The sequence below is a fragment of the Histoplasma capsulatum genome (genome assembly GCF_000150115.1).
Source record: "Histoplasma capsulatum G186AR genomic scaffold supercont2.1, whole genome shotgun sequence".
NCBI lineage: Eukaryota > Fungi > Ascomycota > Eurotiomycetes > Onygenales > Ajellomycetaceae > Histoplasma > Histoplasma capsulatum.
Genome location: NW_025544801.1, coordinates 3,133,600 through 3,157,894, shown reverse-complemented (window position 1 = coordinate 3,157,894; position 24,295 = coordinate 3,133,600). Strand labels below are relative to the sequence as shown.

Here is a 24,295-nt window from a genome sequence, read left to right as displayed (position 1 = left end):
GTTAGAGAGTAAGGGTTATGGATACATATATAGACATCCATTAAATTATACATCGACCCCGCCTCTTGTTTCCATTTCTTCGGATAACTCCTTTTTCCAAAAGGTACAGGTAGGTGCCTTATGAATACGTGAAAGAAAAACAAAACCAGCAGCGCTCATCTGCGGGGCAACCGGTTGTCTTTTCTTTTATAATAGTATCTCTACACAAAGCTCATGGGGAGAGTGGGGACGCGATTGAGCCGGTCATGGCTATCCATTGCAATCGAGGTAAATGAGTGATGAGTGGGATACGGAGAAAGACTAGGCTCGGTGGGATCAAAATTTCAGATTTATTGAACTATCGTATATAACATCCATGTATATATAAAAGTGAAACTCTGTAACTTTATTCCTTGAGTTCTTCTCAGGCAGTTCAGATACGTATCCACCTCCGCTTCGTCTGCGGCATACTCCGCACCTAAATCTGTACCTCTTGTCTCCCCTATATCCTTCTACACCACTTCAACATACATACCCACCTGCTAGCAACACGACACCCCCTAAGCAAACTCAATCAGAACAAAAAAGCAATCCAAGGGGCGCACGGCCCGCCCCCCCCCTCACAAAAATGTGCAAATACACCTCTCACGAACAATACACAGCCTGCAACCACAAGATTCCCTGCCACCTAAAATACAGCATAACCTACTGCCAGGAGCCCAACGGCATCCCCCTCCCAACCCATGCCGTCAAAAAACTGCTCACGGAGCCCGGCTTTCGCCCCTCACGCTGCTGTGAAATGGATAAATGGCAGGACACAGTCCTGGAGTTTCAGGGGCTGTGTCCAGCTTGCTCAGGGGGGGCAAGCGAGAGTAGAGAAGAGAAGGGCCAAGGTTGGGATGAGATGCCGAATTTGATTCGGTCGTTTGAGTGTGGGCATTCGAAGCTTTGGGTTCGGGCGGAGAGTTTGCAGAAGTGTTTTGTGTGTGAGAGAGTGAACAGTTGCAGTGGTGCTGGGGGGATGCAGCAGGAAGTACAGAGACAGAAGCAAAAGCTTGATATCAGGACGGATGTTAGGATTGAGATTGGAGATTCGCGGATTGCTGAGTTTTGGGAGAGGGAGTACTTGTTTTCAGAAGAGGAGGCGTCTAAGATCCAATTTGAGAAGTGGGAAGTTGAGTGGATGTGTGCGGCTTGTCGGAAGAAAGGGAAGGGGGAGGATGAGAATTTGTTGTCATCAACATCGCGAAAGCTGCTGAGTGCATGGAAGAGGTTGCAAGTATCATTTCAAGAGAAACAAAAAGAGTAGATTTTTGGACGGAGTATATGCCACTCTCTTTCTCTTTTTGTGCCTTGTGTTCATTATTTTTGAAAATTGCATAATTGGGTAGTTTTTTGTCTTTATATATGATCTGGGGAAGAGATCGTGATACAGTTGGAACAGTGTGATGTGCTTTTGGTTAACGCACATCTCACATTGTGCAGCAAAGAAAATGCAATATTCATATGAGCGCAGTGAATATTGAAGCATTTGATAGAGAAAAGGAAGCCAATTCATATGTTTGAAGTATTGGAAATCCAGGAGGCTCCAGAAGGCTGTCATAGGCAGCTTTCAAACATGTTTGGAGTAATGACCAATGACCAATGACACACTAATGGAGAACTAAATTGTATACTGTGGTTAATATGTTAAACGATGAATAATATAATATAATGCTTTCAATGCAGGAGACACAGACTGACGTCTAAGGATCGAACGAAGCTTGGGAGACAGCGGGATGACGTCGAGGCTGGTGTTGCCACAACACGGGAGAAGTGTACAGCCACTGGTACAGTCCACAGGATACTGTGATGTACACACAGAGCAGAGTGGCATAATTGGGCTGCTTCTATGTCGGCTGCTTCTTTAGATCGAGATTTCCACTGGGTGAGCAGAGCGATTTCTGATGTTTGCTGCTTGGTGTTTTGAGAAATTGTGTAGAATTATTGGATTCGTCACATGATATCTTGGTGCCAGGTATTGTCGTATTAAATACAGTTGGTGCGATTGCACTGGCTCGCCAGGCCCGCCAAATATGATGCCTGGTAGGGCGCCAATACGCCCTCTGACGCTGTTCGTTACACACCACGCAAACATCGGCCTTCCAAGGCACAAATCCTCCACACCTGACTTCTGGCCTGAGTCCACCGTGACCTTTTGATATTCTGCAGCCTGGCTCAAGGGTCGATAACTACACAACAACAGCTGTTCCATCCAGCTGTACCTGCTTCATCTCTCCTCTCAACAAACTTCTGCCCTCTCGCGCCAACCAGCTAGCCTTGAGCTTCGACATTTAACTGTGCCTTGCTGCAGATGGCTCCTCCACCCCCTTCCACCCTGCCCTTGGGCGAGCGTTTGAAGATGCTCGCCCAAACCCTACAGTATGTCACCCCGTTATGGATGATCCCGAAAGGGAGTGCCATTTGCTAATGTATTCTCAGGTTCGGTTGGTTTCTTGGGTATGTCCAAAATTGACTTGCACAATTGCTGGCGATTTCAGCCCTCTCCAGCTACCTTTTGAAGCGGTGTACGAGGAAAATGAGGAAATATAGATATATACATTGTGGAGAAGTGAAGATGGAGATTCGGGAATGATTTCGTCTTCGATATTGGGTGATATCGCTTTTGCAACAATGCAAAAGAAGCACAAATGGCTCTTCTTTTGCTAACATGATATGTCACACCGCTCTAGGCATTTGGCTTTGATTCTCTCTGTCTTCCGATACTTTCTCTCCTACATTACATTCAACTACTATTCCGGCATGGCCAGAGCGTCGTATCGTTTCGCATTCGTATCCGCAGCTGCTACATATGGAATTGTCGTCTATAAAGCATATATCGCCCGAGGTCGTCTCGGAGGATCTATTCCCGCTACTGCCATGAAATTGGCTGGTGACGAGAATGTCCAATACTTATGTCAGTGGGCTCATTTGCTCTTCTCTATGTTAAACATATGTCGGAAAGTTACCTCGCAGCTGACAAAAATTCAACCCGAAAAACAGTCATGGCCCTCGTATGGCTCTACTCCCGCCAGATCCCAATCGCCCTCTTGCCCTTTGCTATCTACTCCGTCTTTCATGTAGCAACTTACACTCGCACCTATCTCATCCCAACCCTCCAACCCCCCAAACCGGCCGCGCCAGGCGAAGCAACCTCCCCGTCCGGCCGCCCAGTCACAAAACAGTCGCCTCTCGCTGAAAGCATCGGCCGCTTCGTCAAGAGATACTATGACGCCAGTATGGGCCTCGTAGCTGCCTTTGAAATGAGCCTCATGTTCCGCCTCATCGGCTCCGCCCTGACTTTCTCGAGTGGCAGCTGGGTGCTGCTGGTCATCTATTTCTGTTTCTTCCGCTCACGATATGCGCAGAGCTCTTTTGTCCAGGGCACCGTGGCCCGTGCAAGTGCCCGTATTGATGCAGCGATCTCGCACCAGAACACCCCGCCGCAGGTGAGACAAGGCTGGGAAGTGTTCAAGGGTCTTGTCAGACAGGCCTATGACATAACTGATGTCCGGCGGTATCTTGGCGGGTACCAGGGTGCTGCTGCGGGAGCGAAGAAGCCCCAGTAAATGTTCAAAGATGACAATAATATAATGACTTGATTTGATTATTGTTATTATTATTATTTTCGGACGGCCCATCTGATGCTACCACATTTTCTTTTTTCCCGCAACCTCGGTATCCGAAAATGAACATAATGACGATTGTACACAACAGCAGCAACAACCATGACGACACTTGTTTCTCTCGCTCACAGCATGTTTCCTTTTTTGTGTTAAAAAGCCTTGGCGACTTATTTTCCTTGCTCTTTGTCGTTTGCGTGTCCAGAGTACAGGCGTGGCATTCGCATTCCAACTATTATCTCTTCGGACCCCTGGTTGCCTAACATGTTCACGCTTAACGGAAGGAGAAGGCAAAACTCGGGGGATACGAAGCCTTAACATAATGCAATGCGCGCACAGGCTAAATAAACAACTGTCTTTATCAGTCTGAACTCGCGTACGTCTAACTTGGTGCCTTTCTACTCCTGACACCCGCGGACAGACGGTCGAGGACAGACAGACCAGGTCAATTTCCTTTTATCTCTTCCTTGTGCTTTCTTTCTCTTTTCTTTTTCGGCGGGATAGGTTGGGGATGCTTATCATGCGACCACGGCAAATACATTTAAGACAATGTTTACTATCTAAGTTTGAGTAATGTTTGTTATTGAGTGAGTGGCTGCAGTGCAGGAGGTGGAGTTGGGGGGGAGGGGGGAAGAAGTTAAAAATTCGAAGATAGGGAGGAGATTTTGGTAGCAGCATTTTTTTCTTTCCTTTCAAAACGGGGAAAATAAAAATAAAAATTCCAAAAAAAAAATATTTACTTCGTCAATGGGTCTGTACTTCTAGGCATTCTCATCATTTTTTGCGTTCTTGCTCTCGTTTTTGTTTGCTTGTTTCCTCTGTCGATATCTCTGCTGGGTTTACTCCATACTTTTTATCGGATTTCTAGGCTTTTTGGAAGCTTCATATCTACTGTTTTTCTCAGCGATGTTATTTACTTGTCTTCTGCTCTGCTGCCTCATTAAACCCGAACAGTCATGCTTTCATACATTTACTTCTCATCTTAGACAATAGCTCATTGAGCATTGGCCCTGGATCAACATTCTGCCGACCCGCCCAGCTCCATTGCATCGAGACCAAAAAAATAAAACCAAAAAACACCGAGGGAAGAGAAAAACCACAACTCCAGTATCGATTTACTCCCACACGCACGCGCCCCCGCTGCTCATTTTTTGTCTATTTCATTTCATCTTTCGAATAGCACATGAACAAGGATGGCATCGCCGTCCGCCCTTCGTTTCGAATTCGGTAATTAATCATTCTTTCTTGCTCAATTCGATGCCTTGAGTGCTCTTGTCAGCCCTCGAAGAATATCGAGGGGGAACCGAGACAAGAGGACCCATTTAGAGAAGATAGATATACACACACATAGCTAGATATCTCCGCGAAATCCCCCCGTCCCACGCCCTCTTAAGCCCGAGCCGGTTTATCCGCAGAAGCAAGAGATAGACCGAAAAAAGAACCAAAAAACGAAGCAGCGAAATAGCCCGCCGCTAGAGGATATAAATATATTATACATAATTGTACTCTAAAAGGAAATACCGAAGCGTTTCAACTATCTGCCTGATACAGAAAACTTAAGAAAAGAGCAGGGGAAGAAGAGAAGAGCGACGGGGGAGGGCGCGGCGATGAACCTGAATCCGACGACGACGACGACGACGACGACGACGACAACAACAACAACGACCTCGTGGAATCCGATGCCTGGCCTGTTCTCCTCTAGCTCGACCACCAATAGCACGACGAGCACATCATCGCCCTCGACTGCTATTGCGATTCCCACCCCTACCCCCATAGCTACCGCCACAGCTACCCTCCAGCCTTCTGCTGTATATGGTGACGGGAATTGGGACTCGAATCGGGCGCATGCGACAATGACGACGGAGTTTGGAGGGGAGAGGAGAAGTAAACGGGCGAGGATAATGGGGGATAATGATGAGGTGGATGCCCGTGCTCATATGCTGCATGAGGAAGTTGATGTTGAGGCGGCGAGACCGCCGTACATACACGTACGTATTACACGAAGAGGTGCTATTTTGGGTCCGAGCGAGGGTTGGATATGCAAACAATAAGTTGCTTTTTTTTTTTTTTTCGATTTTATGGCTAACATTCACACTTCTCTCCGTACCGTTTCCAGTCGATGTTAGCTGGTGGCATCGGCGGGACGAGCGGTGACCTTCTCATGCACTCGCTGGACACGGTCAAGACACGGCAGCAAGGCGACCCGCACGTTCCACCCAAATACACATCTATGTCCTCCTCGTACGCTACCATTCTACGGCAGGAAGGGATTCGGAGGGGGTTATATAGCGGTGTCACGCCGGCGTTGCTGGGCTCGTTTCCCGGGACAGTGATATTTTTCGGCACGTACGAGTATAGCAAGAGACATATGCTGGATGCGGGGGTCAATCCATCGTTATCATATCTCGCGGGCGGTGCGTATTAGAGTATTTACATATCTACCTGCCTGCGGTGGCTGTTTACTCTCCGTCCAACTAACATTATAAAAACGTCAGGATTCATCGCTGACCTCGCCGCCTCCGTTGTCTACGTTCCTTCCGAAGTTTTAAAGACCCGCCAACAACTACAGGGACGATATAATAACCCTTTCTTCCGCTCCGGATACAACTATAGAGGCACTATCGACGCATTCCGCACAATTATCCGCCAAGAAGGCTTCGGGACATTATTTTCTGGTTACAAGGCGACGCTCTTCCGCGACCTGCCCTTTTCCGCGCTGCAATTTGCGTTTTATGAGCAGGAGCAGAAACTCGCGAAAAAGTGGGTGGGCAGTAGGGACATTGGGTTGCCGTTGGAAATTCTAACGGCTACGACGGCGGGGGGCATGGCGGGCGTGATAACTTGTCCGCTTGATGTTGTAAAGACAAGGACCCAGACGCAGCAGAGTCCGGATGCGTTTGGCACGTCAGTTCCACGGGCAACTTCTGTTGCTGCTGCTGCTGCTGCTACTGCTCCTGCTGGTCCTTCCACGACAGGAAAACACCAGACGAAGATAAAAGAGACGGCTCCGAAGACCGTACAGTCCACCAGATTAATATCGACATCTTCCCCATCGACATCCACCGTGAAGCCTGGAGCGCCGATATTAGATACCTCGTCAGTATTTACGGGGTTGAAATTGATATACCGGACGGAGGGAATTTTAGGATGGTTTCGAGGCGTTGGACCTCGGTTTCTGTGGACGAGTGTGCAGAGCGGCACGATGTTGGTGCTCTATCAGTATCTGCTAAAGCAGCTGGATTCATACCAACAACGGCACGAAGGGGAGCTGGGCGACGGTGGTGGAGCTGTTTTATGATTTTTTTTCAGAAGACTTCCAATCCCAGGAAGCCTGTTCCTTTTCTTCGATGGTATATTTTATGTTATATTTTACTATACTTTATTTCGTTTTGCTCCCCTCTTTTTCTTGTTGCTTCCTAGAGTTTATCTGGACCATTTTGTTATGGGTCAATCTGCATAGAGGGAGGCGTTTGGGATTGTTTCTATTTTTGGCCAATTGTGTATGTGTGTATGTGCATGTGTGTATATAGGGCGTGTGTTTTTCTTCTCCTTCTGCTTCTTCTATCCCCTTTGGTTTATCACTTCTCCCAGTGTCTTCGTATATCCTTTTTGTCGGTTTTGATTGAAATGTGCATTGCAAAGGAACGTCAGGATGTGGCTCGTACATACACCGGTGGCGGGAAATGAAAGAACTCTACTACAACATCACATCAATCGAGAGATGTCCAAAGCTATCCAAATTTACAGATTTAATACTCTGCAAGAAGACAGTTGATGTGAAATAGTTGACCCTGATCCCTTTCCTGGCGCGTCGCAACTTGGGGAAGCCGTGATGAAAACACGCTAGCCGCCCGAGTAAACAACAATCCCAGCATCCACCGCCAACTCCTCTCCCCGCGACACTTCTCTCTCTCGTTGACCCTCCACCCGCGTCATCACCCCTTACCACCAGCATTGTATACCCAGTTACCGCTATTCACGCTTCAGTAAATACAATCGCATACTCTACGCGACTCATATTCTGCTCTCATATCGTCCCCTGCCATGTCGCCCGCTTTACCCTACCTGCGTGGTCTGCGCAAGAGTGACCTCGTCGTTCTCGCTGAAGTGTCTAATCTCCAAGAGTATGTCCCGTTGTCTGTATTTGATATATGCCTTACGAAGCAATACCATACAGCGTTGTGCACTTTTGCTAACCGAGATACTTCTTTTGTGATCGGATTGTATAGCTTTGAGGATTACAAGAAGACAGAGCTTGAGGCTGCACTCGACGACCACCTCTCGACGAACCGTGCCTCGCTTTCCAGCGAACAGAAACTGGCAGACTACTACAGGCGTCTGTCGCAAACATCGCGCTCGTCTCCTATCAAAAGAGAACCCAAGACTGAGCCCGTGATGTCCGGCGACGACGGCAGGAGACCTAGTCGGTCCAGGCGAACGATAAAGCCAAAGGAGGAGGTCGAAGCCACGTTCGTCCTTCCCGTTTTCCTCTCCCTCTCTCACTTGGCTTCACGCGTCATTTCCTGTCTCCATTCATGCGAGACAATAACATAACACACTAACCAGTAAATCCAGAGATGAATCCGACAGCAGTGCCAGCAAGCAATCAACCCCGGCCTCTCGCACCCCCGCGCGTCGCCGCTCACTTCACTTCCCTTCCCTCCCACCGTCTCCCGCAGTCATCACAGACGCGATCGATCGCCAAACGACCAAAGCCCGCCAGTCTATGTCTGAGGCCTGGGATGCGTCCGGCCTAACCGAGCGCTCCGACGCACTGCGCTCATGCCTCAGCAGCGTCCGTACGATCGAGCTCATCACCCTCGCTATGGAGCTATGTGGTTTGCTTTCCCAAATTGTCCCCATGCGCTACCTAACCACGTTCCCCGCGGTGTCAACAGTTGGAACCCCAGAGTACGCCGTTAAGGTCCCTGACGTGTTCATCCTGCTGGAAGCGTCCTTCTGGGGACCCTTCTCCCTTTGGCTTTCCACGAGCATATTCCTACCTTCCGTGCTCGCGTACTTTTGCAACCTAAGCTTGAAGATTTCGCAACAAGGCAGCAGCCATGCTTATGGCACACGTCGTACCACTTCCTCAGCAGCTGCAAAGGCTGCCGAAGTGGGTAACTTCGACCCGCTCGTATTTAACGTCTCCAAGGCCCTGATTTCGTACCTGGTGTACACGAGCAATTGCACGTTTTGGAACATGTACCGTCAGATGACGGTTACGACGGTTTCCGGTGCTGTTCCTGGCGGACTGCCTGGTCTGATGACAGGGGCCGCTATTGGGACGTTGGGGTCTTTGTATGAGGCGATTTTGAGGAGGTAAAGTTATTAGTTTGTGTTGTTTCCTTTGCTACTATTTCTTTATTTTTCCTTGGACTAGTCGTTCAACTGAATCTTATATGAAATTGGAAAGGACAAGGGATGAGGGGGGGGATATTGCCCTGCGTTGTTGGTAGGGTCAGTTTTAATCTCTGGACAGCTTAAAAGAAAAGGAGCAGATCCTGCGGATTGTCAATGATGGCGAAATAATAGTTTGTTTCTGAATGGTTTGATGGGCGGAACCGCCTTGAGCTTCTTTGGAAGGATTTTGAGAGTGTGATTCATTCAGGATTTGGGTTGGTTAATTGTTTGACTTCCGTTTTGCTTTTTTGATATTTTTTTTTCTTCATCTTGTTGTCTCATGAAAACCCTCATTCATTGGGTATGGAATGTTGTTTTTGATGTTACTCTATTCTGTTACGTGTGTTTTGCCCTTCGCCCCTGGCCCTGATGTTCTGTATCGGCCATTTGCCATGTCCCTTCATTCACGAACTGGGATACTGCCTCTGCTTTTGTTTTCGTTTTTCGCTTTTATCTTTTGCTTTTGCTTTTGATCTCTGCTCTTTTCTTTTGGCTTCTCTGGCGATGGGATACTTCTGGATGTCTTCTCCTTCCCTTTTCTATACATATCCTCGCAGTGCTTCTCGTTTTATCCTTTTTCTTTTTGCGGGGGAGTGGATTGGCCTTGTTATTTGCGTTGATGTTGAATTTTGCTTTGGGATTCAATTGGGTCGTGTCCCTTTCAGTAACTACGTTATTCTTCTAGTTCTCCTGCTCGTTCTCACTTTTGTTTCTATTTTAATTTATTGGATAGGGAGTGTTTTTTTTTTTTTTTTCACATATATTTATATGTTACTTAGTATTTATTACCCCACCCTCCCCTGCAAAAAAGGGTTTATTTAGGATTTCGTTTCTTGCCTTTTCCATTTAGTGAGCTTTTTGCTCGTTCCCTGTTTTCTCTCTTTTGTTGCAATTTTGAATTTTGTAGGTATGGGATGAGTGAGGCGATTATAAATGCTTCGGATTGGGAGAGGGAGTGTTTTCCGTGAACATCTCGGCTATTGGGGGAGAAATGCTCCACAAGCAAATCATTCAAAAACTTGCATATCATTCTATTATTGTATAGTTCTTGGTGGTTTGAGACACAGAAGAACCGGAAGGGGATGGGAGTAAGCAGTATATATACACAAGTACAAGTACAAGTACAATTGTAGACGTACATCGTACATCAGTGTTCTTTATTTGGTTGTGGAGAAATTGGAAGAAGATCGGAGAGAGAATGAGATGGGATATGGAAAAGGGGGAAAGCAAAAGAGAGAGGATTCTAAGGCTAAAAAGAAAGAAAATATGGCACCGCGAACAAAAGACCTTCCTCCCCTTTCTTTCCCCCCTCGAATGCTGAATACAAGGAGAAACAGGCGCGAAACACTCTTGGGGTATTTTCATGTATGCCCCTTCGTTTTTTCATTTCTGTTCTCGTCTTCCTCACTTAACTCATCTCAACACGTTTTTTCTTTTCCGCTCGCAAAAAGTGAAATATCTATAATGTTGTTGACGTTTTCGACTCTACTTTTGGGTTTTTTTCCGTCGACGATATCGCGACAGCAGGGCTTTCTGCATGTTTTTCTTGTAGGTCGCGTGTGGAGTCGGGCGCTTTTGTCTCCGGTGGTGTCTCTGTATTGGAAGATTGTGCGGACCCTTCAGATAATTGGGCATCGACTTCTTCTTCTTCTGTTTCGGTGGGGTAGATCTCGGGATGCTGGCGGAAGCAGTTTTGCATACCCCTATAAAAGAAGGCAAAAATCAAAGATTTTAGTATCAGCCGGTTTCTATAGATTGAAGCAGCTCCATGTACAGGTGCGTATGGAATTGAAGAATTGATAATCGAGAACCAAGGAAACATTGGGGGGGAGGGGAGGAGAAAAACTAAGGAGGGGCGGCGAGAGAACGTACTCGAATTTATCAATGCAATCCATCCCCTTAGGTTCCTCCGTCGAATAAACAAAACAGCTGAATGCAGCTCTAAATTCCTCTCCGCATGGGCCATGCGCCATGCCCCCTAGACATGGGCAATCCCAATTGATCTCTCCCGTCTCGGGGTTAAAGGCGCCTTCGCTATCGGCTTCCTCTTCAAGTTCCCCCGGTGTTAAAAGTCTTGATTGAGCTTCTGACGGCGAAGTCTCTATCTCTGTAGTGGGGGCAAGGTCTGGCTTTTCTGTGGAAGAGGGAGGCGGAGGGGTTGTAGTTTCTGACTTGGGGGGCGTCGAGGGAGGTTTCGATGTGGCTTTTGCTCTCTTCGCTGCCGTTATGGAGTCGAGGGTTGGTAGAGACGTGTCATCTTCACTCTCATTAGAAGTGAAAGTAGGAGGTTGGAATGAAACTATGCGGCGATTACATGAATATTAGATAAAGAGGTAAAAATGGGCATGAAAAGTCAAGTTAGTATTTTTTTTTTTTCGTTATTTGTCTTACAGCCAGGTTCCTCCGCGAAGACGGTGCTTGTGTTATAATAATAGACCACACCAGCAGCAAGGGCCCATCTCAATGCTGTGCCCTTCCAGCTTGAAGGCTTACGCGATGGCGACGCGGAGTCGGTGTTTATGAATCGGTTTGCTTGGGCAAACCGGACAGGTTTGGGAGTGGAGAATGCTATTCGAAAACAAGATCGCGATGCCGGTCTAAACATCATGAAATACGGAAGTAAGTGCCAGCAAATCTAGGGAAAACGCAAAGAAAAACTATTCAATGTCAGGGAGAATGCATTGAGCTGGTTAAATTATATGTTCAAAGGAGCCGATCGAGATGCTGGCATCAAAAATTCGAGCGTGGCGGTTGGCGGATTAGTAAGCAGCAGAGCAAGAGCGGTTCGGTTCTACGTCGAGAATTGCTGAAACACTCGCAGCGATTAGAGAGTGCGGCTAATGGCCATGGATTCAGGAAACAATGTGCCAAAGAACCTCTATTGCAACATTCATCTGCTTCTGATTCTCAGTTTAGCATATGAACTCGGTTTCAAATGTCGATATTCAAGTTATTTTCCAATTCTTTCCGTTGTACGAGTAGTTAGCCATGAGATGAACCAAGATATCTGTCTCTCTTCATAATCGAAGTTACTGGTGCTCTAATAACCTTGTCTTCAATCACAATATCTGATCATTTACAAGGCTAATGCCTCTGGTCCTATTTTAGCATCAAAAATGATTTGAGTCTTCAAAATAACGGACCTACGTCATTTCGCACTTGCGGCAACAAGGGTTAATTGAACACAACAAAATAAAGATAGATCGGGTTCAGAGCTTCAAAGCCCCCTCCCTACCTATATGGGTTGTTTTCTTTGCAAAAATACGTACATTCTGTGCCATGGAAATGTCCCCATAAATTCCGCGCTATGGCAAAGTACCTCGAGGCCCTTTAGAAAGATATAGAACGCTTCCTCCATCTCAGACGCAGGAAGACCCCAGGACCTGTCTCCGGATGTAAACTTGTAGTTAAAAGGGTTAATGATACGGAATTTCAGATGGTAATCATCTATGGTGATTTGGTAAGTTGTATATAGACATGACCAAATGCGGCTCAAGTTCTGCGCAACCTCCAGGCAACTTTATTTCCGCCGCAATCAACATTTGCAACCTCCAGTGTACGGATATCTTTCTCAAAGAGCATGGCCCATGGTGGTGTGATTTGATCTACCACTATAGACTTTTACCGCAGCCAATCACCTTGCAGGGTCAAATGTTGATCTGTGCAACATCATCTAGAGCAGAAGAATGGGAGATTGAATTGTTCCTCCTGCCGTTGAGAAGCTGTGGCTTCGACAAACGCAGGTGACAGACCAAGGATGCCACGAAGGCTGCAGCGTTCTCCGTTCCGCTGGATTTAGCGGATGGTTCCCACAGAACAAAGCTGCAACGTCGGGGTTGATTGGCCCACCCCTAGCGGTCAGTGCTGCTTGGGGCTTCATACGCACGAAGCCCTGGAATTTCGCTTGTGGACGGTGCAACTCGGCGGCCCGATGGATGCATAGCTCCACACGACCGACAAAGCCTAAACTGGAGTGCTTAAAAATGGACATTTACAACGCACCATGTCCCTGTGATATCTAACTGGGGATTGTTTCGTCAGGCTTTGAGATGATCTGACGCGCCGATGTCAGACTGGCATTCCTTTTTGAACCTGTCCTCCGTCCTTCTCTCTTTAGAGACTTTCATTCCTTCATCCACGTGTCATTTTACAACCCAGTTTTGGATATCTTATTCTTATTGTTATGTCTGCGCTTATAACAGAAACAAAATATATCTAATCTAAACTAGGAAAAACCATGAGGAAGCCCAAGGAAAACCCCAGGACAACTGTCGCCATTATTGGCTCAGGAATGGCAGGACTTGTGACAGGATACTTGCTCAAGCAGGATCAGAATCAACAATTTGATGTCCAAGTTTTCGAAATGGTACGTTTGATGCTTATTAGTACTATCCATGATTTCCCGAATCCCCCAATTTCCACCCCAAGTTAATGGCAATTTTGTTAACTATAGTATTTTGTGTACTTATTAAACTTATGTGTAATTCCCATTTGCCAAGTACAAATTGCTTTACCAGTTTCCAAATTTCCTGTGACTTCAATGTTGGTCAAGTTTCGGCTGGCAAGCTTGAAAAAGAGCTTCTCTATGGGTTTTGTTTGACAGGATGGAACACGACAGTTACTCTGGGTTTCTCAACATTCCATTTATGAGTTCTTTAATCGATACCCCTTAATTAGATGAGCAATTCATGTAGCAGACATAACCTTGTTTGAATGGTATTGACAAAATTGACAGCAAGATAAATTATCCCTCGACTCAGCATCAATTACTGCCCCTACAGAAGATGGGAAGGGGGTACGGGTCGATCTCCCAATGCGGGCTTTCGCGGGCGGATTTTACAGCAATTTGAGGAGAATGTATAAACATCTGGGCGTGAAATACGTTCCCATCCAATTCCTATTTCCACTGTCGCAAGTGCCAGGCAGTAGGAAATCGTCTCTGTCCTCAAGCCATGGAAGAGAAAATGATGCCGATTGCCATGGGGAAGGCGATGATGAGAAAACTATTCCCTCAAAGCCTTATTTTATTCATTCGTCTAACAACCATCGCATCCCTCCCGTACGACCTGAGCACTTGGGATTCTGGGGTTGGACTACAGAGTTTGTGTATCTTTCTCTCTGTTTTTTGTGGTATACCCTATGTTGCTTTCTTATACCACCATACTCGTCGAGAAACCGATACCAATCCGTGTCGTCTCTCACTGGCGCAACGAGGATAGAGGACGCATCCCTGGCCGAAACACTCGGCGAATACCTTGAGCGGATAATGCTTCCTAAGTACTTTACGCAAAACTACATAATCCCCCAATTTTCAGCGGTGACAACTTGTTCGCACGAAGATCTTCTCAAATTCCCGGCCAAAGACCTGATAGAATATTCGACGCAGACGTACAACGTGCCCTACTACGTCGTGCAGGGTGGTGTGAATGTCGTCCAAAAGATCCTGGCTGAGGGGCTGAACATCCAGCTAAATTCACGAGTAATCTCCGTGGAGTCGCAATCTGGCCCCTCTTCTAAGGTGCGCGTTTCGTACCGAGTGGGCGGGGAGGGCACTCTCCATCAAAGGGATTTTGACCATGCTATCTTAGCTGTCACGCCGGATGTCGTTGGCGCTATATTTCAACCCCTGAGATCGACCATGACGCACCTGCCAACCACCATCGTCGAGAGCATCGTGCATCACGACACGTCTTCTCTTCACCCGCTGTCGCAGACTTGCCACTATGGCAATAAGGAGAGCAATGCCACCAGCAGTTACGGGTATTCATCGTCACCGCCCCCAGAGACACAGGTCATCCATGTCCGTTCGTCGCCGGCCGGCTTCACGGAGGCAATCCACGAATGTGGCCGTTCCGTTTTTGTCACAACTGTACCCATAACGCCCATCAATCCTTCAAAGATCATCCACCGAACGCGCTTCACCAGAGTGCTGCGTACGCCGCAGAGCAAAGAGGTTGTAAATCGCATTTTTGGACGTGACCCCGCTGCCTCTGGGGTATCGGAGAAGAGTCACCAATGGCGGAATGGAAATGGGAATGTTTGGTTGGTAGGAGGCTGGTGCTGGGATGGGATGGTTTTGTTAGAAGGCTGTGTGGTATCTGCGATGCGGGTTGCTGATGCGCTGGGTGTCCATGTTCCGTGGAGGACTGTGTCGTAGGATGGATAATATGCATTGGTTGGTTGGTGGATTGGAAGGTATCAGCATTTTACGTTTTTTGACATGAAGATGGATGCGCAAGAATTTTTCATGTTTGTGGTACCTTGCCATGCACCATATATTTGATACGAAGATATGATTGAACTATTGGAATATCTTTTGTTTTTTTTTGGGTTACTTTATCTTCATCCCAGTTATTTTACCTTCTTGAGGACAGCAATATGATAACCATAACCAAGAGCCGGCTGCTCGCTAATGCGTAACCTGTTCGTTCTCGTTTACTTACGATTTGAGAATACAAATTGTCGATATCAACATATTAATAATATCTCCATCCACAAGTAGACACAATAAAAGTTTGGTGTTGATAGGCAAACACTGATCAAAATTCTCTTATCCTATATGCTTAATTATGTAGCGACTATTAAGCCCAGAAAAAAAATATAACAGGATACAGAATAGAAATAAATAAAGTATACAAAATTTTACTCAATCCTTCGCGGCTTTTGTGCCAAAAAGAAACCGACTAAGTCGTTCCCGAGCCCAAGGCCTATGTTTTTGCTTTGGATTTGCGAGCTTTCCGCGGCCCCTTCTTTGGTTTAACATCCTCTTCGCTATCTTCCTCGTCGTCATCATCGTCAGCAACATTCTTTTTGGTCTTCTTCGTTTGTGGCTTTGCGGCAGCCTTGGCTTTCCTCGACGGGGCTTTCTTCGGCAATTTCACATATTTATCCTTTTTCAAGTCCATATCACTCTCGTCGCCTTTAGTTTCTTCTGCACCCAAAATCTCCTCACCTTCGTCAGACTCATCAATCGCATCTTCGAGGTCAGGTTTCACCTTGGCAACGTGCTTCGGCGCAACAACACTTGTGGCTTTCATAAACGGGAGGGGATGGGACTGTTGATTATACAGGCGTGTGAAAGTGGCTTTTGTTTGCGAGTCAATTTTTAATTTCTTTTGATCCATCGAGGCGAGACCAAGTTCGACGATGGAATCCCAGTCCTCTCGTGTGAGGAAGTAGCTGTCCATCAAGTCTATAACGCCTTCAACCGAATCTTTGCCTTGGGCTTGTAATGGTAATACCAGTTTGTTCCATAGCGCTGGGAGGTATTGCTGGCGGATTTCGTGTCTGTCACCAGAAGAACGTAGACGCATATGGCCCTGTATTTCTTTTATCTGGCGCGCCATTTTACCTACAAAATATTATTAGCTTTTTTTCTCCTTTTTTTTGGTGGGGGAACGAATAAAGGGCAAATGTTGGAAATTTACTTTGTTTGCTATTATTACCAAGCCAGCTTGTGAATGCTGGGCGGTCTGTCATGTTGCCAGCCATGAAGCTAGCAGGTCGGACAAAGCTAAATACCGCATGTGTGGGCATCAAACTCCATTGTTGTTGACTTCCATGTATCATGCGATCCACTAGATCACCATCACTGATGCTTTGGGCCGCATTGTCAGCCAACTCTAACAACTTGAACTTCTGCTCTCTGCCTTGGTACGAGTTCGCTGCTGATGGTCTTGTATTAAGGTAATTTTCCTGTAACATTAGGTAACTGAATTCGTGATCGTTAAAATAAAGTTCGATTTTTTCATTCAGAGTTGTTTCGGAGCTTTTAGAGAACATTTGGGCACTCAGGATTTTGCCAACAATATCCCAGGGTTTCAGGATAATATGCTTTTCCCAGGCTTTAGACATTTGCTTGCCTTGGTCGTAATCAAGGGTTGGTTGGTCGAGTTTCGCAGTAGACAACATATTAATTACTTGTCGAATATCAGCGTGGGTGCCTTGGATTAGACTGTCGAGAACCTGTGGGGGTATTTTCAATCCTTCTCGGTAGCAGATAGTGGATAACCGTGCACGGATCTGTTCTACCGTCGGGCGCCTGAATGGCAGGTCAAATGTGACGGAATCGAAAGGTCTCATTTTCGGAAGTCTTCGTTCATTGCAAATTAGTATCATCGGGATTCGAGTCTTTTTAGCCACAGCAGCTAGGGCTCCAACACCACCACGGTCTCCAGCCGACATCCCATCTACTTCATCCATGATAAGAACCAAATTCTTTTTGCCACTCTCGACTTTCTTTCCTTCTCCAGAGAAGTAACCTTGGAGAGAAGTGGTATCCAGCACCCCTCGAAGGCCGGTTTCCACAAGGCTTTTGCTTCGAGTATCACTTGCATTGCTTTCGACAACATCGTAATTCTCGAGTTTGGCCACGAGATGTGCAGCTGTTGTTTTGCCGATACCGGGCGGCCCATGGATCATGACCGCACGGTAAATACCTGTACCATCTTTCCCTCCCTTTTTAAAGTCTGCCATTGAGCTGGTTCTCCAGTTTCGAAGCCAAGTTTGAAGTTTTTCCACAGCACCCTTATTTCCGCATATCATGCTAAGTGAGGTAGGTGCGTACTTTGAGGTCCAGAGTCGATCGTCAACCTGGGCAGGCGCTGGATTACCTGCACCGTTCAGGGACTTGGTGGTTGATGCTATAGAGGCCGCAGCTTTCTTCTTTTCTTCACGATCTATTTCTGCCGCCATGTCTTTGATTCTTTGATCCTCCAGTTTCTTCTTCGCTGCGTGTTTTTCAGCGGCTTTCCCATCCCCTCCATTAGCGGGAAGCCTTCGGATCAATTCGAATAGGCCATCCTCGTTTATGGATTTGAGACCGAACTTCCGAATAGTTTCCAACTTTTTAGGCCCTGCGTCACTACCCAAAACGACATAATTGGTTTTAGAGCTGGGAGCTGAAGTGACTTTTCCACCATATCGCTTCACCAATGACTGGCCTTCTTCTCGACCTAATGTATCAAGAACGCCCGTGAAGACAAACGACAGGCCAGCAAGGCAATTTTCAGCGCCAACGGGTAGATCTTTGGAGCCAGATGTAACAGGGTCTCTGGATCGTTGTGCAAAACTGAATTTTTTAGCGCCATCTGCAGCTGGAGGAGACGGTGGGCGCACTGTCGGAATGCTGTCAAAGATATCCTGGATTCCTTTGTTTTCCGGCCTGTCTGTTTTCGTAGCTTTTGCTTTCTTCACTGCAGGCTTGGAAGGGCTTTTTTGAGCTTGGGAACGGGATGGCTTTTTCTTCGTATCGACGTAGTCATCACTTTCTTCACCCACGCGTAATGCTTCCGATTTACGCTTCCGTCCAGTTCGAGCAGGAGATTTCATGTCGTTTGGGCCGAGGTCCTTTGTTCCGCCATCACGTTTGATACGTGGGGAAGTTTTGGTTGGCTTCGATTTGGGAGATGCAGCCTTTGGTGGTTCTACTTCCATGTCCTCGAAATCGCTGTTGCTATCCCCCTCCACATAGTCGTCGTCACCACCCCTCCCTGGATTTCGATAGCCAGTAGCAAAAATGTCATCCGCCCCAAGGTCCTCCTCGGTCTCCACGATCCGGGAGGTTTTAATTGATTCACGCTTTGGGTTGGTCTTCCGCATTGAAGCTGGGCTGCGAACCGGAATTTCTATTTGGTCATTCCTTTCCACTTTTGGTTTAGAATTCGACTTGGTTTCTAGAGTAACATCTTTGGAGTCTCGTGTTTCGCGAGATTTGTTCTCTTTTAATTGAGCTTTGTTCTTTTTGGATGATGCAAAATAAGCAGATGTCGTCGTAGGCTCTCCTTTCGACTCTTCGGGTTTCCTAGGTGAGAGGATTTCAGCTTGGGAGTAGTATGGGTTATGAACTCGAGAGCATACTGTTTTTTTTGTGGCTGAGGTTTTGTTGGAGGAGCCTGCTCAATATCTTCATCTTCATCACTATCTTCCACTATTTTTCTGTTGCCTATAGGTCGTCAAAGGAGTTAGAAATATATCAAACTTTTTGATCCAGTAGAAGGGAGTGTCTCACGCCGTTTTCTCGAGGAGGATACATCCTGAAGAATGAGCATTCCGGTCAGCAACGAAGACAAAGCTCGAAACCAATTTGAGGTTTGTAGAATTGATTTCTGGTACAAGCCACAAGCTCGATATCAATCATGGAAAATGTCATACCTCTTGCTTTTTGGCAGGGCCGCTTGCCTTCCTGGAGCTGTTTAGCTGCCTTCCGCCGCCAAAAAAGTTCCTAATGTCTGCGGGCATTGTGTATCCAGACCAGTCACTTTATGAAGAAATGAAATTATATGTTCCGAATGGGCCCTAACTAAACCAGCAAGCCTACCATAGCCGCAAGCAGAGATGTTGAAGATGTTGGGATGGTTCACGTCTCCCACGGAAGGACGCGCCAAAACACGTGAAGCGGCCAACGTAATCTCGACCTCGCTAAACCGCCAGTATACTTTTGAACTTCTATCAGCCTTGAGGCTGGCGGCACTGCTCGTCCAGAGCATTTGGCCCTTCTCGGAGTGAAGGCAGGTTTTAAACAAAGTATATATTTGAGAGTATAAATTTAACTTATCTTAGATGGGATTATAGGATGATTCATGTTGATGGTTTGATATCAGGGTTAATGCCGCAAAGCGTGGCCACTGGATTATACATGGCCAAGCGACAAATTGACGTCTGAATAGTATTGGAGTAGTACAGTAAATAAAACTGTAGTAATAAAGTGCAGAAATGAAGAAGTTGAAGGGACAAAACTGCAGAAAAACAGAAACTCAACATGGCACTTGTTGCCCAAGACTTTATTATTAACTTGTATGTAGCAGTTAAAATAGATATACATTCTGGTTTCTTAACTATTCTTGCCAATATCTTTCAAATCAATCACCATTTTATTTTTCAATGCCGTTGACATTGTTTATCTTTAGTGTTCCCTGAACAAAGTAATAAAATGTATTTAAGCCAAAGCTATTCATAGACCCCTCGCTAATAAAAACTGATTCTAGCACACTTCTAATATACTTTGACAATAAGTGAACCAACCCAGGGATGATCTGTTGTGCAGACTACTACTCTAGCTCTCTATTAATATTGGCAGAAATTTAGTAGCATATGGTAATGCTTGCTTTGGTTCTTTGGTGAACAAAGCTCTGTTTCTAGACCAATTTATAGGCAAGAAACAGAACAAAACCTAAATCAAGCTAGTTTGTTTTGCGACACTGTCTGAGGCACCCAACGAGTTTGCAATTCAAAGTCCTGACGTTCCTCTCCGGTTAATGTGCGCAGACCTTCCTCCCGTAATTTGGAAAAGTAGTCCACTGCTGTATCGAAATTCTCGGGGGTAGTCCAACCACTTCTATCCACAATTCCTTCCACTGAGTCCCAGAAATCCTGCGTCTCGTTGAATCCTTCTCCGTCCTCGTGGTGCTGCCGAATCTCGTCTTCTGAAAAATGAAAGGGACACGGGTTCTTCGTACCTAGCTCAGACCAATCCCTATAGGGAAGTTGTTAGTACACCTGCAATATAGGATGCACACAGAATTGGCTCCCGGCCACCAGATACTAAAATTGACGACAACATACCTCTCGAGACTAATAAGGCAATCTCTGAATGGAAGGATGTCGTCGTCCCAAGAATCTCCAGCAAAATCTACAAGTTGAGCCAAAGTTTTGCCAAACGGTTGCCTTCGGGCTTTGTTTAGTAGCGGGTTGCGCCTTCCCGTTTCGTGCTCGTAGATATACAGTTGAATAGACTTTGAAACTTGATCTCTAATCCGTTCCTTTTCACCATTATCAAGTTCCTTGAAATTTTCTGGAAGCTTCAACATTATATCCACATTGTAGTTGATCAGCCGGGGAGTTCGAGCCTGTAACATTAAGGGTCCGGTCCAAACGGACTGCCAGTCTATTATGCTTGAGATCTTCCCTTCGTGGATGAAAATGTTGCCGTCGTGGAGGTCAGGATGCCATAACACTGAACGAAGTAAGTCTGGATCATTGGGCAAGAGGCTACATATCGAAGCAAGATACCTCTGTAATAGCTGGGTGTGCGCCTGTGGTGACAACTGTGCTTGGGACAACTTCACATAGCCGGAAACTGGGGCACCAGATGGAGAAACTTTGCTCATGTATGCCATTTCTCGGTGCGCAATAGCTTCAACATACTCCTTAGCAGATTTCCCTGGCCAATGGGTTTCTGTGTGAGTTGCAACTCAAAAATGTAATATAGAGAAGCTTTTGGAGTGCATACACGGCCCGCGATCTATTGTTAAAAGTGATCTTTCCTTTTCCCAGAATTCCCTAATTGCGGTTGGACCAATTACAAATCGTCTCTTGATATCTTCCTTAATGGTCGTGGGGACATCGCCAAGAACTTCCGCTGCCTCGCAGCCAGGAAAGCTGTCGCACGTAAAGTATAGAGAGCCCAAGCTTTGAAAAGAGCGTCAGTCAGGGTACCACGCACTTCATAAGCATGTTATGGAACGCCTTACAAACTGAACGAGATAGAGAGAAGCTTCTGCTCAATGGTGACAATGTCATCTATGATTCTTTTCTTCTCTTCCAAATCCATTTGCTCCCACAGATGCGTCAGTTGCTTGCCTTTGGCCTCTTCCATAATGATATATTCCGAGCCAACGGGATTATCAGATGACGCGGACCAGGCAAGAACTTTGGGAATGGGGATTTGAAGAACTGATCGCGCCTGCGAAGAACGTTAATACAGATAAGCTCCGCACCGAGTCACTTTCATATAGAATCCTCACATACAAGCTCCATGGTAGCGACTTCTGAGGCACTTGTGTATCGTGACGGACCAGCATTTGGATGGGGTATTCGGGCGATCGCGACCGCACCATCATCCATCTGAAGACGGAACACTTTATTGTAGTTGCCTTCCCCGATTTTTGTCATGGAGATGCATTTCGAGGAACCCAATACCTGGGCGGTAATAGCTTGCAACTTGTGGACGTTAAATTTCCGATAACGTTCCTGTAGCTGCATATTTTCATCCCAAAGCCAACGTCCTGACGTGTAGCGAAAAAATTGTTCAAAATCTTTCTCCGATGGAGAATGGACACTGGATTTTTTCCTTGTGAAGGAGTTTATACCTTTCGGATCCCTTGGAACATCTGGCAAAAGATGATGGACAAAACGAAGTAAGCTATGCCTTGAAAGCTTCCAAAATAGATTCATAATTATGAGAGAACGCGATCCCCCGAGTGCAAGAACATGAAAAAAACCAAAAAAAAAAAAAACTCCCCTCCCGTGGAGGCGAAAGCGACTGTATATTTGCAAGACGTCCAAGAGACTAGTTAACTAGTCAACCAATAATTGATGACGACTGAAGCTTCGGCCGGAAAAACCCTCGGCGTTACTTCGTATGCCATACTCAGTTAACTACCTCCTATTCCATCAGCGTGCTGCTTGCCCGTTAGAACCTACAACGAACATGAGATTTACTTTCAATGTGTTTGCAGATAATTGGTGCTATGGGTTATCCTGACCTGGGAGCTTCAACAGCCCTCCTAGGATTAGATGAACTGCTGACTTGGGTCCAAGAGGCCCGTTTCGTTACCCTGTGTCGTACTCTGTCAGTATCTGTTAGGCCACTGGGCAAAAGAGCTCAATCACCACCAGCGCCATGGTGGTAGTAGAGGGACAAACCAATCCAAACACCCAACAGTATCTGTGGTAGCTGTAATCACCGACTCAAGCATTTTGCTTGTCTACGACCAGGAACAGCTCCTCTTTTTCTATTTCGCGATCATATCTCGCAAACTCCATTAGGTGTATGGGTCATGATAGAAGTAGCGAGTTACTTTGAAGTTCGAGATGGTCAGGGCTGAGGTGTCTACTGGCACTCTTGCACTGGCCTGCGACAATCGGGATACTTCCCCGCCCAATAGGGGGAAGACGTGAAGGCTAACTGATAGTAACTGGACAGGATTCGGGCATCGGGGAGCCGCTTTGCACCTTGTGGCATACCTTTGTAACTTGACTTGCTCGCCCAGAAAATCAAATGCAATGCCTTAAGAGATATAACAGTCCCGTCACGCCCTTTAGGAGCGTTCACTAGCAGCACTCTTCCCCTCAAACTCAATACTCCGACAGTGCCATATACTTCGATCCGATCTTTGAACCAATATAACTTATCGCAAAATCATCCTTTGGGATCAACGCTGAGAACAGTGCGTATATTTTGCTAACAATCACAACATCCAGTTAACAAGCAACAGGCACTGCAACAGGCACTGCAACAATGCCTCCTTCTATCAAGTCAGCTCGCAAGTTTTTGTTCGGCGTTCCCTGGACTAGAGTCCTCCCTAAAGTCAAAGGCACGTCTCGAGGCCATCGACTCTACCCGTCCCAAACTCCGAAAAATGACTCGAAGAAAAATTATCGATTAGACAAAGGCTCTGTTGTTAATGGGAAGCACGAGATTATCCTTCAGGCCAACAAGAATGCGGAGGATAGCAGCGTCCGAGAGGCAGCAAATAAGAATTCCCATGCTATATTGGCTAAAGTCGTTTATGACCCCGAGAATAACCCGAATGGTGATGGGGTGCCGGAAGCTCTACTCGCTTCCTTCAAAGGAGAGAACAAAGACGAAGACAAGGCAGAAGGAAAGAAGTGACGCAATAATGTTGAACTAGGGCCGCTCCTGTCAGCTGCTCGGCGTTGTACTTTAGCAGGGTTAGTTGGAATCGATTTCAGTTGGACAACCTCCTGCCAGAACTCCAGAGGGTAATCGACCGAATCGAGCGGCGAACTGTCAAGGACAGCTGTTAGAGTTCTTTCAATAGCTGTACGCAGCCTGTACGCCTCTTGAGGTCCGAGGAAGTCATCTAGATATAAAAGCATAATCTAAGTTGTGGTCTGACCTACTCTTATTGCACTAGAGCCAGCTATATGTATCACCTTTCAAAACAAGCGGGGTGACAGTTTCATTTTGCTTTTTTCCAAGAACCCCGCTTCTGCTAAAATAAAGAAGCACTGTGAATGGAAGCTTCAATTTAGAATGCAGACAGGAGCACATGTAGAATATGAAAAACACCGATCTAGTTGCAAGCAGATCAAGCAGATCGAGTGCCGTAGAGCAAAGAAACGTCACAATATCGGTAGCGATGGTTATGGTTTAGCATATCTAACCTTAATCTGTTTGGGAAAAGATTGAAATCCAGTCTCTCATGGACTTATTACACTAGCACGAGAAACAGCAAATGACTTCAATGAAGCTGGTTGGTGAAGCTTCATCTCATTCACGATGAACA

At 46.3% G+C, this 24,295-nt stretch overlaps 9 protein-coding genes across 9 annotated transcripts; 6 read left to right on the top strand and 3 right to left on the bottom strand.

The window, feature by feature from the left end:
- Positions 1-778: 778 nt before the first annotated feature.
- Positions 779-1,288, top strand: HCBG_01030 (uncharacterized protein; the record flags this gene model as incomplete). Its single annotated transcript, XM_045428080.1, has 1 exon — positions 779-1,288. The coding sequence occupies one exon, from the start codon at positions 779-781 to the stop codon at positions 1,286-1,288; it is 510 nt and encodes a 169-aa protein (XP_045292055.1).
- Positions 1,289-2,211: 923 nt separating this feature from the next.
- HCBG_01029 (uncharacterized protein) lies at positions 2,212-3,587 on the top strand (the record flags this gene model as incomplete). The annotated part of the gene is made up of 4 exons (XM_045428079.1): positions 2,212-2,400; positions 2,461-2,478; positions 2,712-2,935; positions 3,022-3,587. The coding sequence occupies 4 exons, from the start codon at positions 2,333-2,335 to the stop codon at positions 3,585-3,587; spliced, it is 876 nt and encodes a 291-aa protein (XP_045292054.1).
- A 1,661-nt stretch (positions 3,588-5,248) lies between these two features.
- On the top strand, positions 5,249-6,939 carry HCBG_01028 (mitoferrin; the record flags this gene model as incomplete). The annotated part of the gene is made up of 3 exons (XM_045428078.1): positions 5,249-5,629; positions 5,758-6,055; positions 6,137-6,939. The coding sequence occupies 3 exons, from the start codon at positions 5,249-5,251 to the stop codon at positions 6,937-6,939; spliced, it is 1,482 nt and encodes a 493-aa protein (XP_045292053.1).
- A 723-nt stretch (positions 6,940-7,662) lies between these two features.
- On the top strand, positions 7,663-9,788 carry HCBG_01027 (uncharacterized protein; the record flags this gene model as incomplete). The annotated part of the gene is made up of 3 exons (XM_045428077.1): positions 7,663-7,765; positions 7,871-8,110; positions 8,217-9,788. The coding sequence occupies 3 exons, from the start codon at positions 7,686-7,688 to the stop codon at positions 8,965-8,967; spliced, it is 1,071 nt and encodes a 356-aa protein (XP_045292052.1).
- A 715-nt stretch (positions 9,789-10,503) lies between these two features.
- HCBG_01026 (intermembrane space import and assembly protein) lies at positions 10,504-11,649 on the bottom strand (the record flags this gene model as incomplete). Its single annotated transcript, XM_045428076.1, has 3 exons — positions 10,504-10,747; positions 10,917-11,343; positions 11,436-11,649. 3 exons carry the CDS (start codon positions 11,647-11,649, stop codon positions 10,504-10,506), a joined length of 885 nt encoding a protein of 294 aa, XP_045292051.1.
- A 1,457-nt stretch (positions 11,650-13,106) lies between these two features.
- On the top strand, positions 13,107-15,375 carry HCBG_01025 (uncharacterized protein; the record flags this gene model as incomplete). Its single annotated transcript, XM_045428075.1, has 2 exons — positions 13,107-13,410; positions 13,780-15,375. The coding sequence occupies 2 exons, from the start codon at positions 13,282-13,284 to the stop codon at positions 15,199-15,201; spliced, it is 1,551 nt and encodes a 516-aa protein (XP_045292050.1).
- A 376-nt stretch (positions 15,376-15,751) lies between these two features.
- Positions 15,752-19,283, bottom strand: HCBG_01024 (chromosome transmission fidelity factor; the record flags this gene model as incomplete). The annotated part of the gene is made up of 5 exons (XM_045428074.1): positions 15,752-16,395; positions 16,472-18,846; positions 18,903-18,987; positions 19,054-19,078; positions 19,197-19,283. 5 exons carry the CDS (start codon positions 19,281-19,283, stop codon positions 15,752-15,754), a joined length of 3,216 nt encoding a protein of 1,071 aa, XP_045292049.1.
- Positions 19,284-20,219: 936 nt separating this feature from the next.
- On the bottom strand, positions 20,220-22,667 carry HCBG_01023 (phosphotransferase enzyme family protein; the record flags this gene model as incomplete). The annotated part of the gene is made up of 6 exons (XM_045428073.1): positions 20,220-20,517; positions 20,607-21,204; positions 21,274-21,452; positions 21,515-21,726; positions 21,792-22,199; positions 22,635-22,667. The coding sequence occupies 6 exons, from the start codon at positions 22,665-22,667 to the stop codon at positions 20,220-20,222; spliced, it is 1,728 nt and encodes a 575-aa protein (XP_045292048.1).
- Positions 22,668-23,283: 616 nt separating this feature from the next.
- HCBG_01022 (uncharacterized protein) lies at positions 23,284-23,658 on the top strand (the record flags this gene model as incomplete). The annotated part of the gene is made up of 1 exon (XM_045428072.1): positions 23,284-23,658. One exon carries the CDS (start codon positions 23,284-23,286, stop codon positions 23,656-23,658), a length of 375 nt encoding a protein of 124 aa, XP_045292047.1.
- Positions 23,659-24,295: the final 637 nt, after the last annotated feature.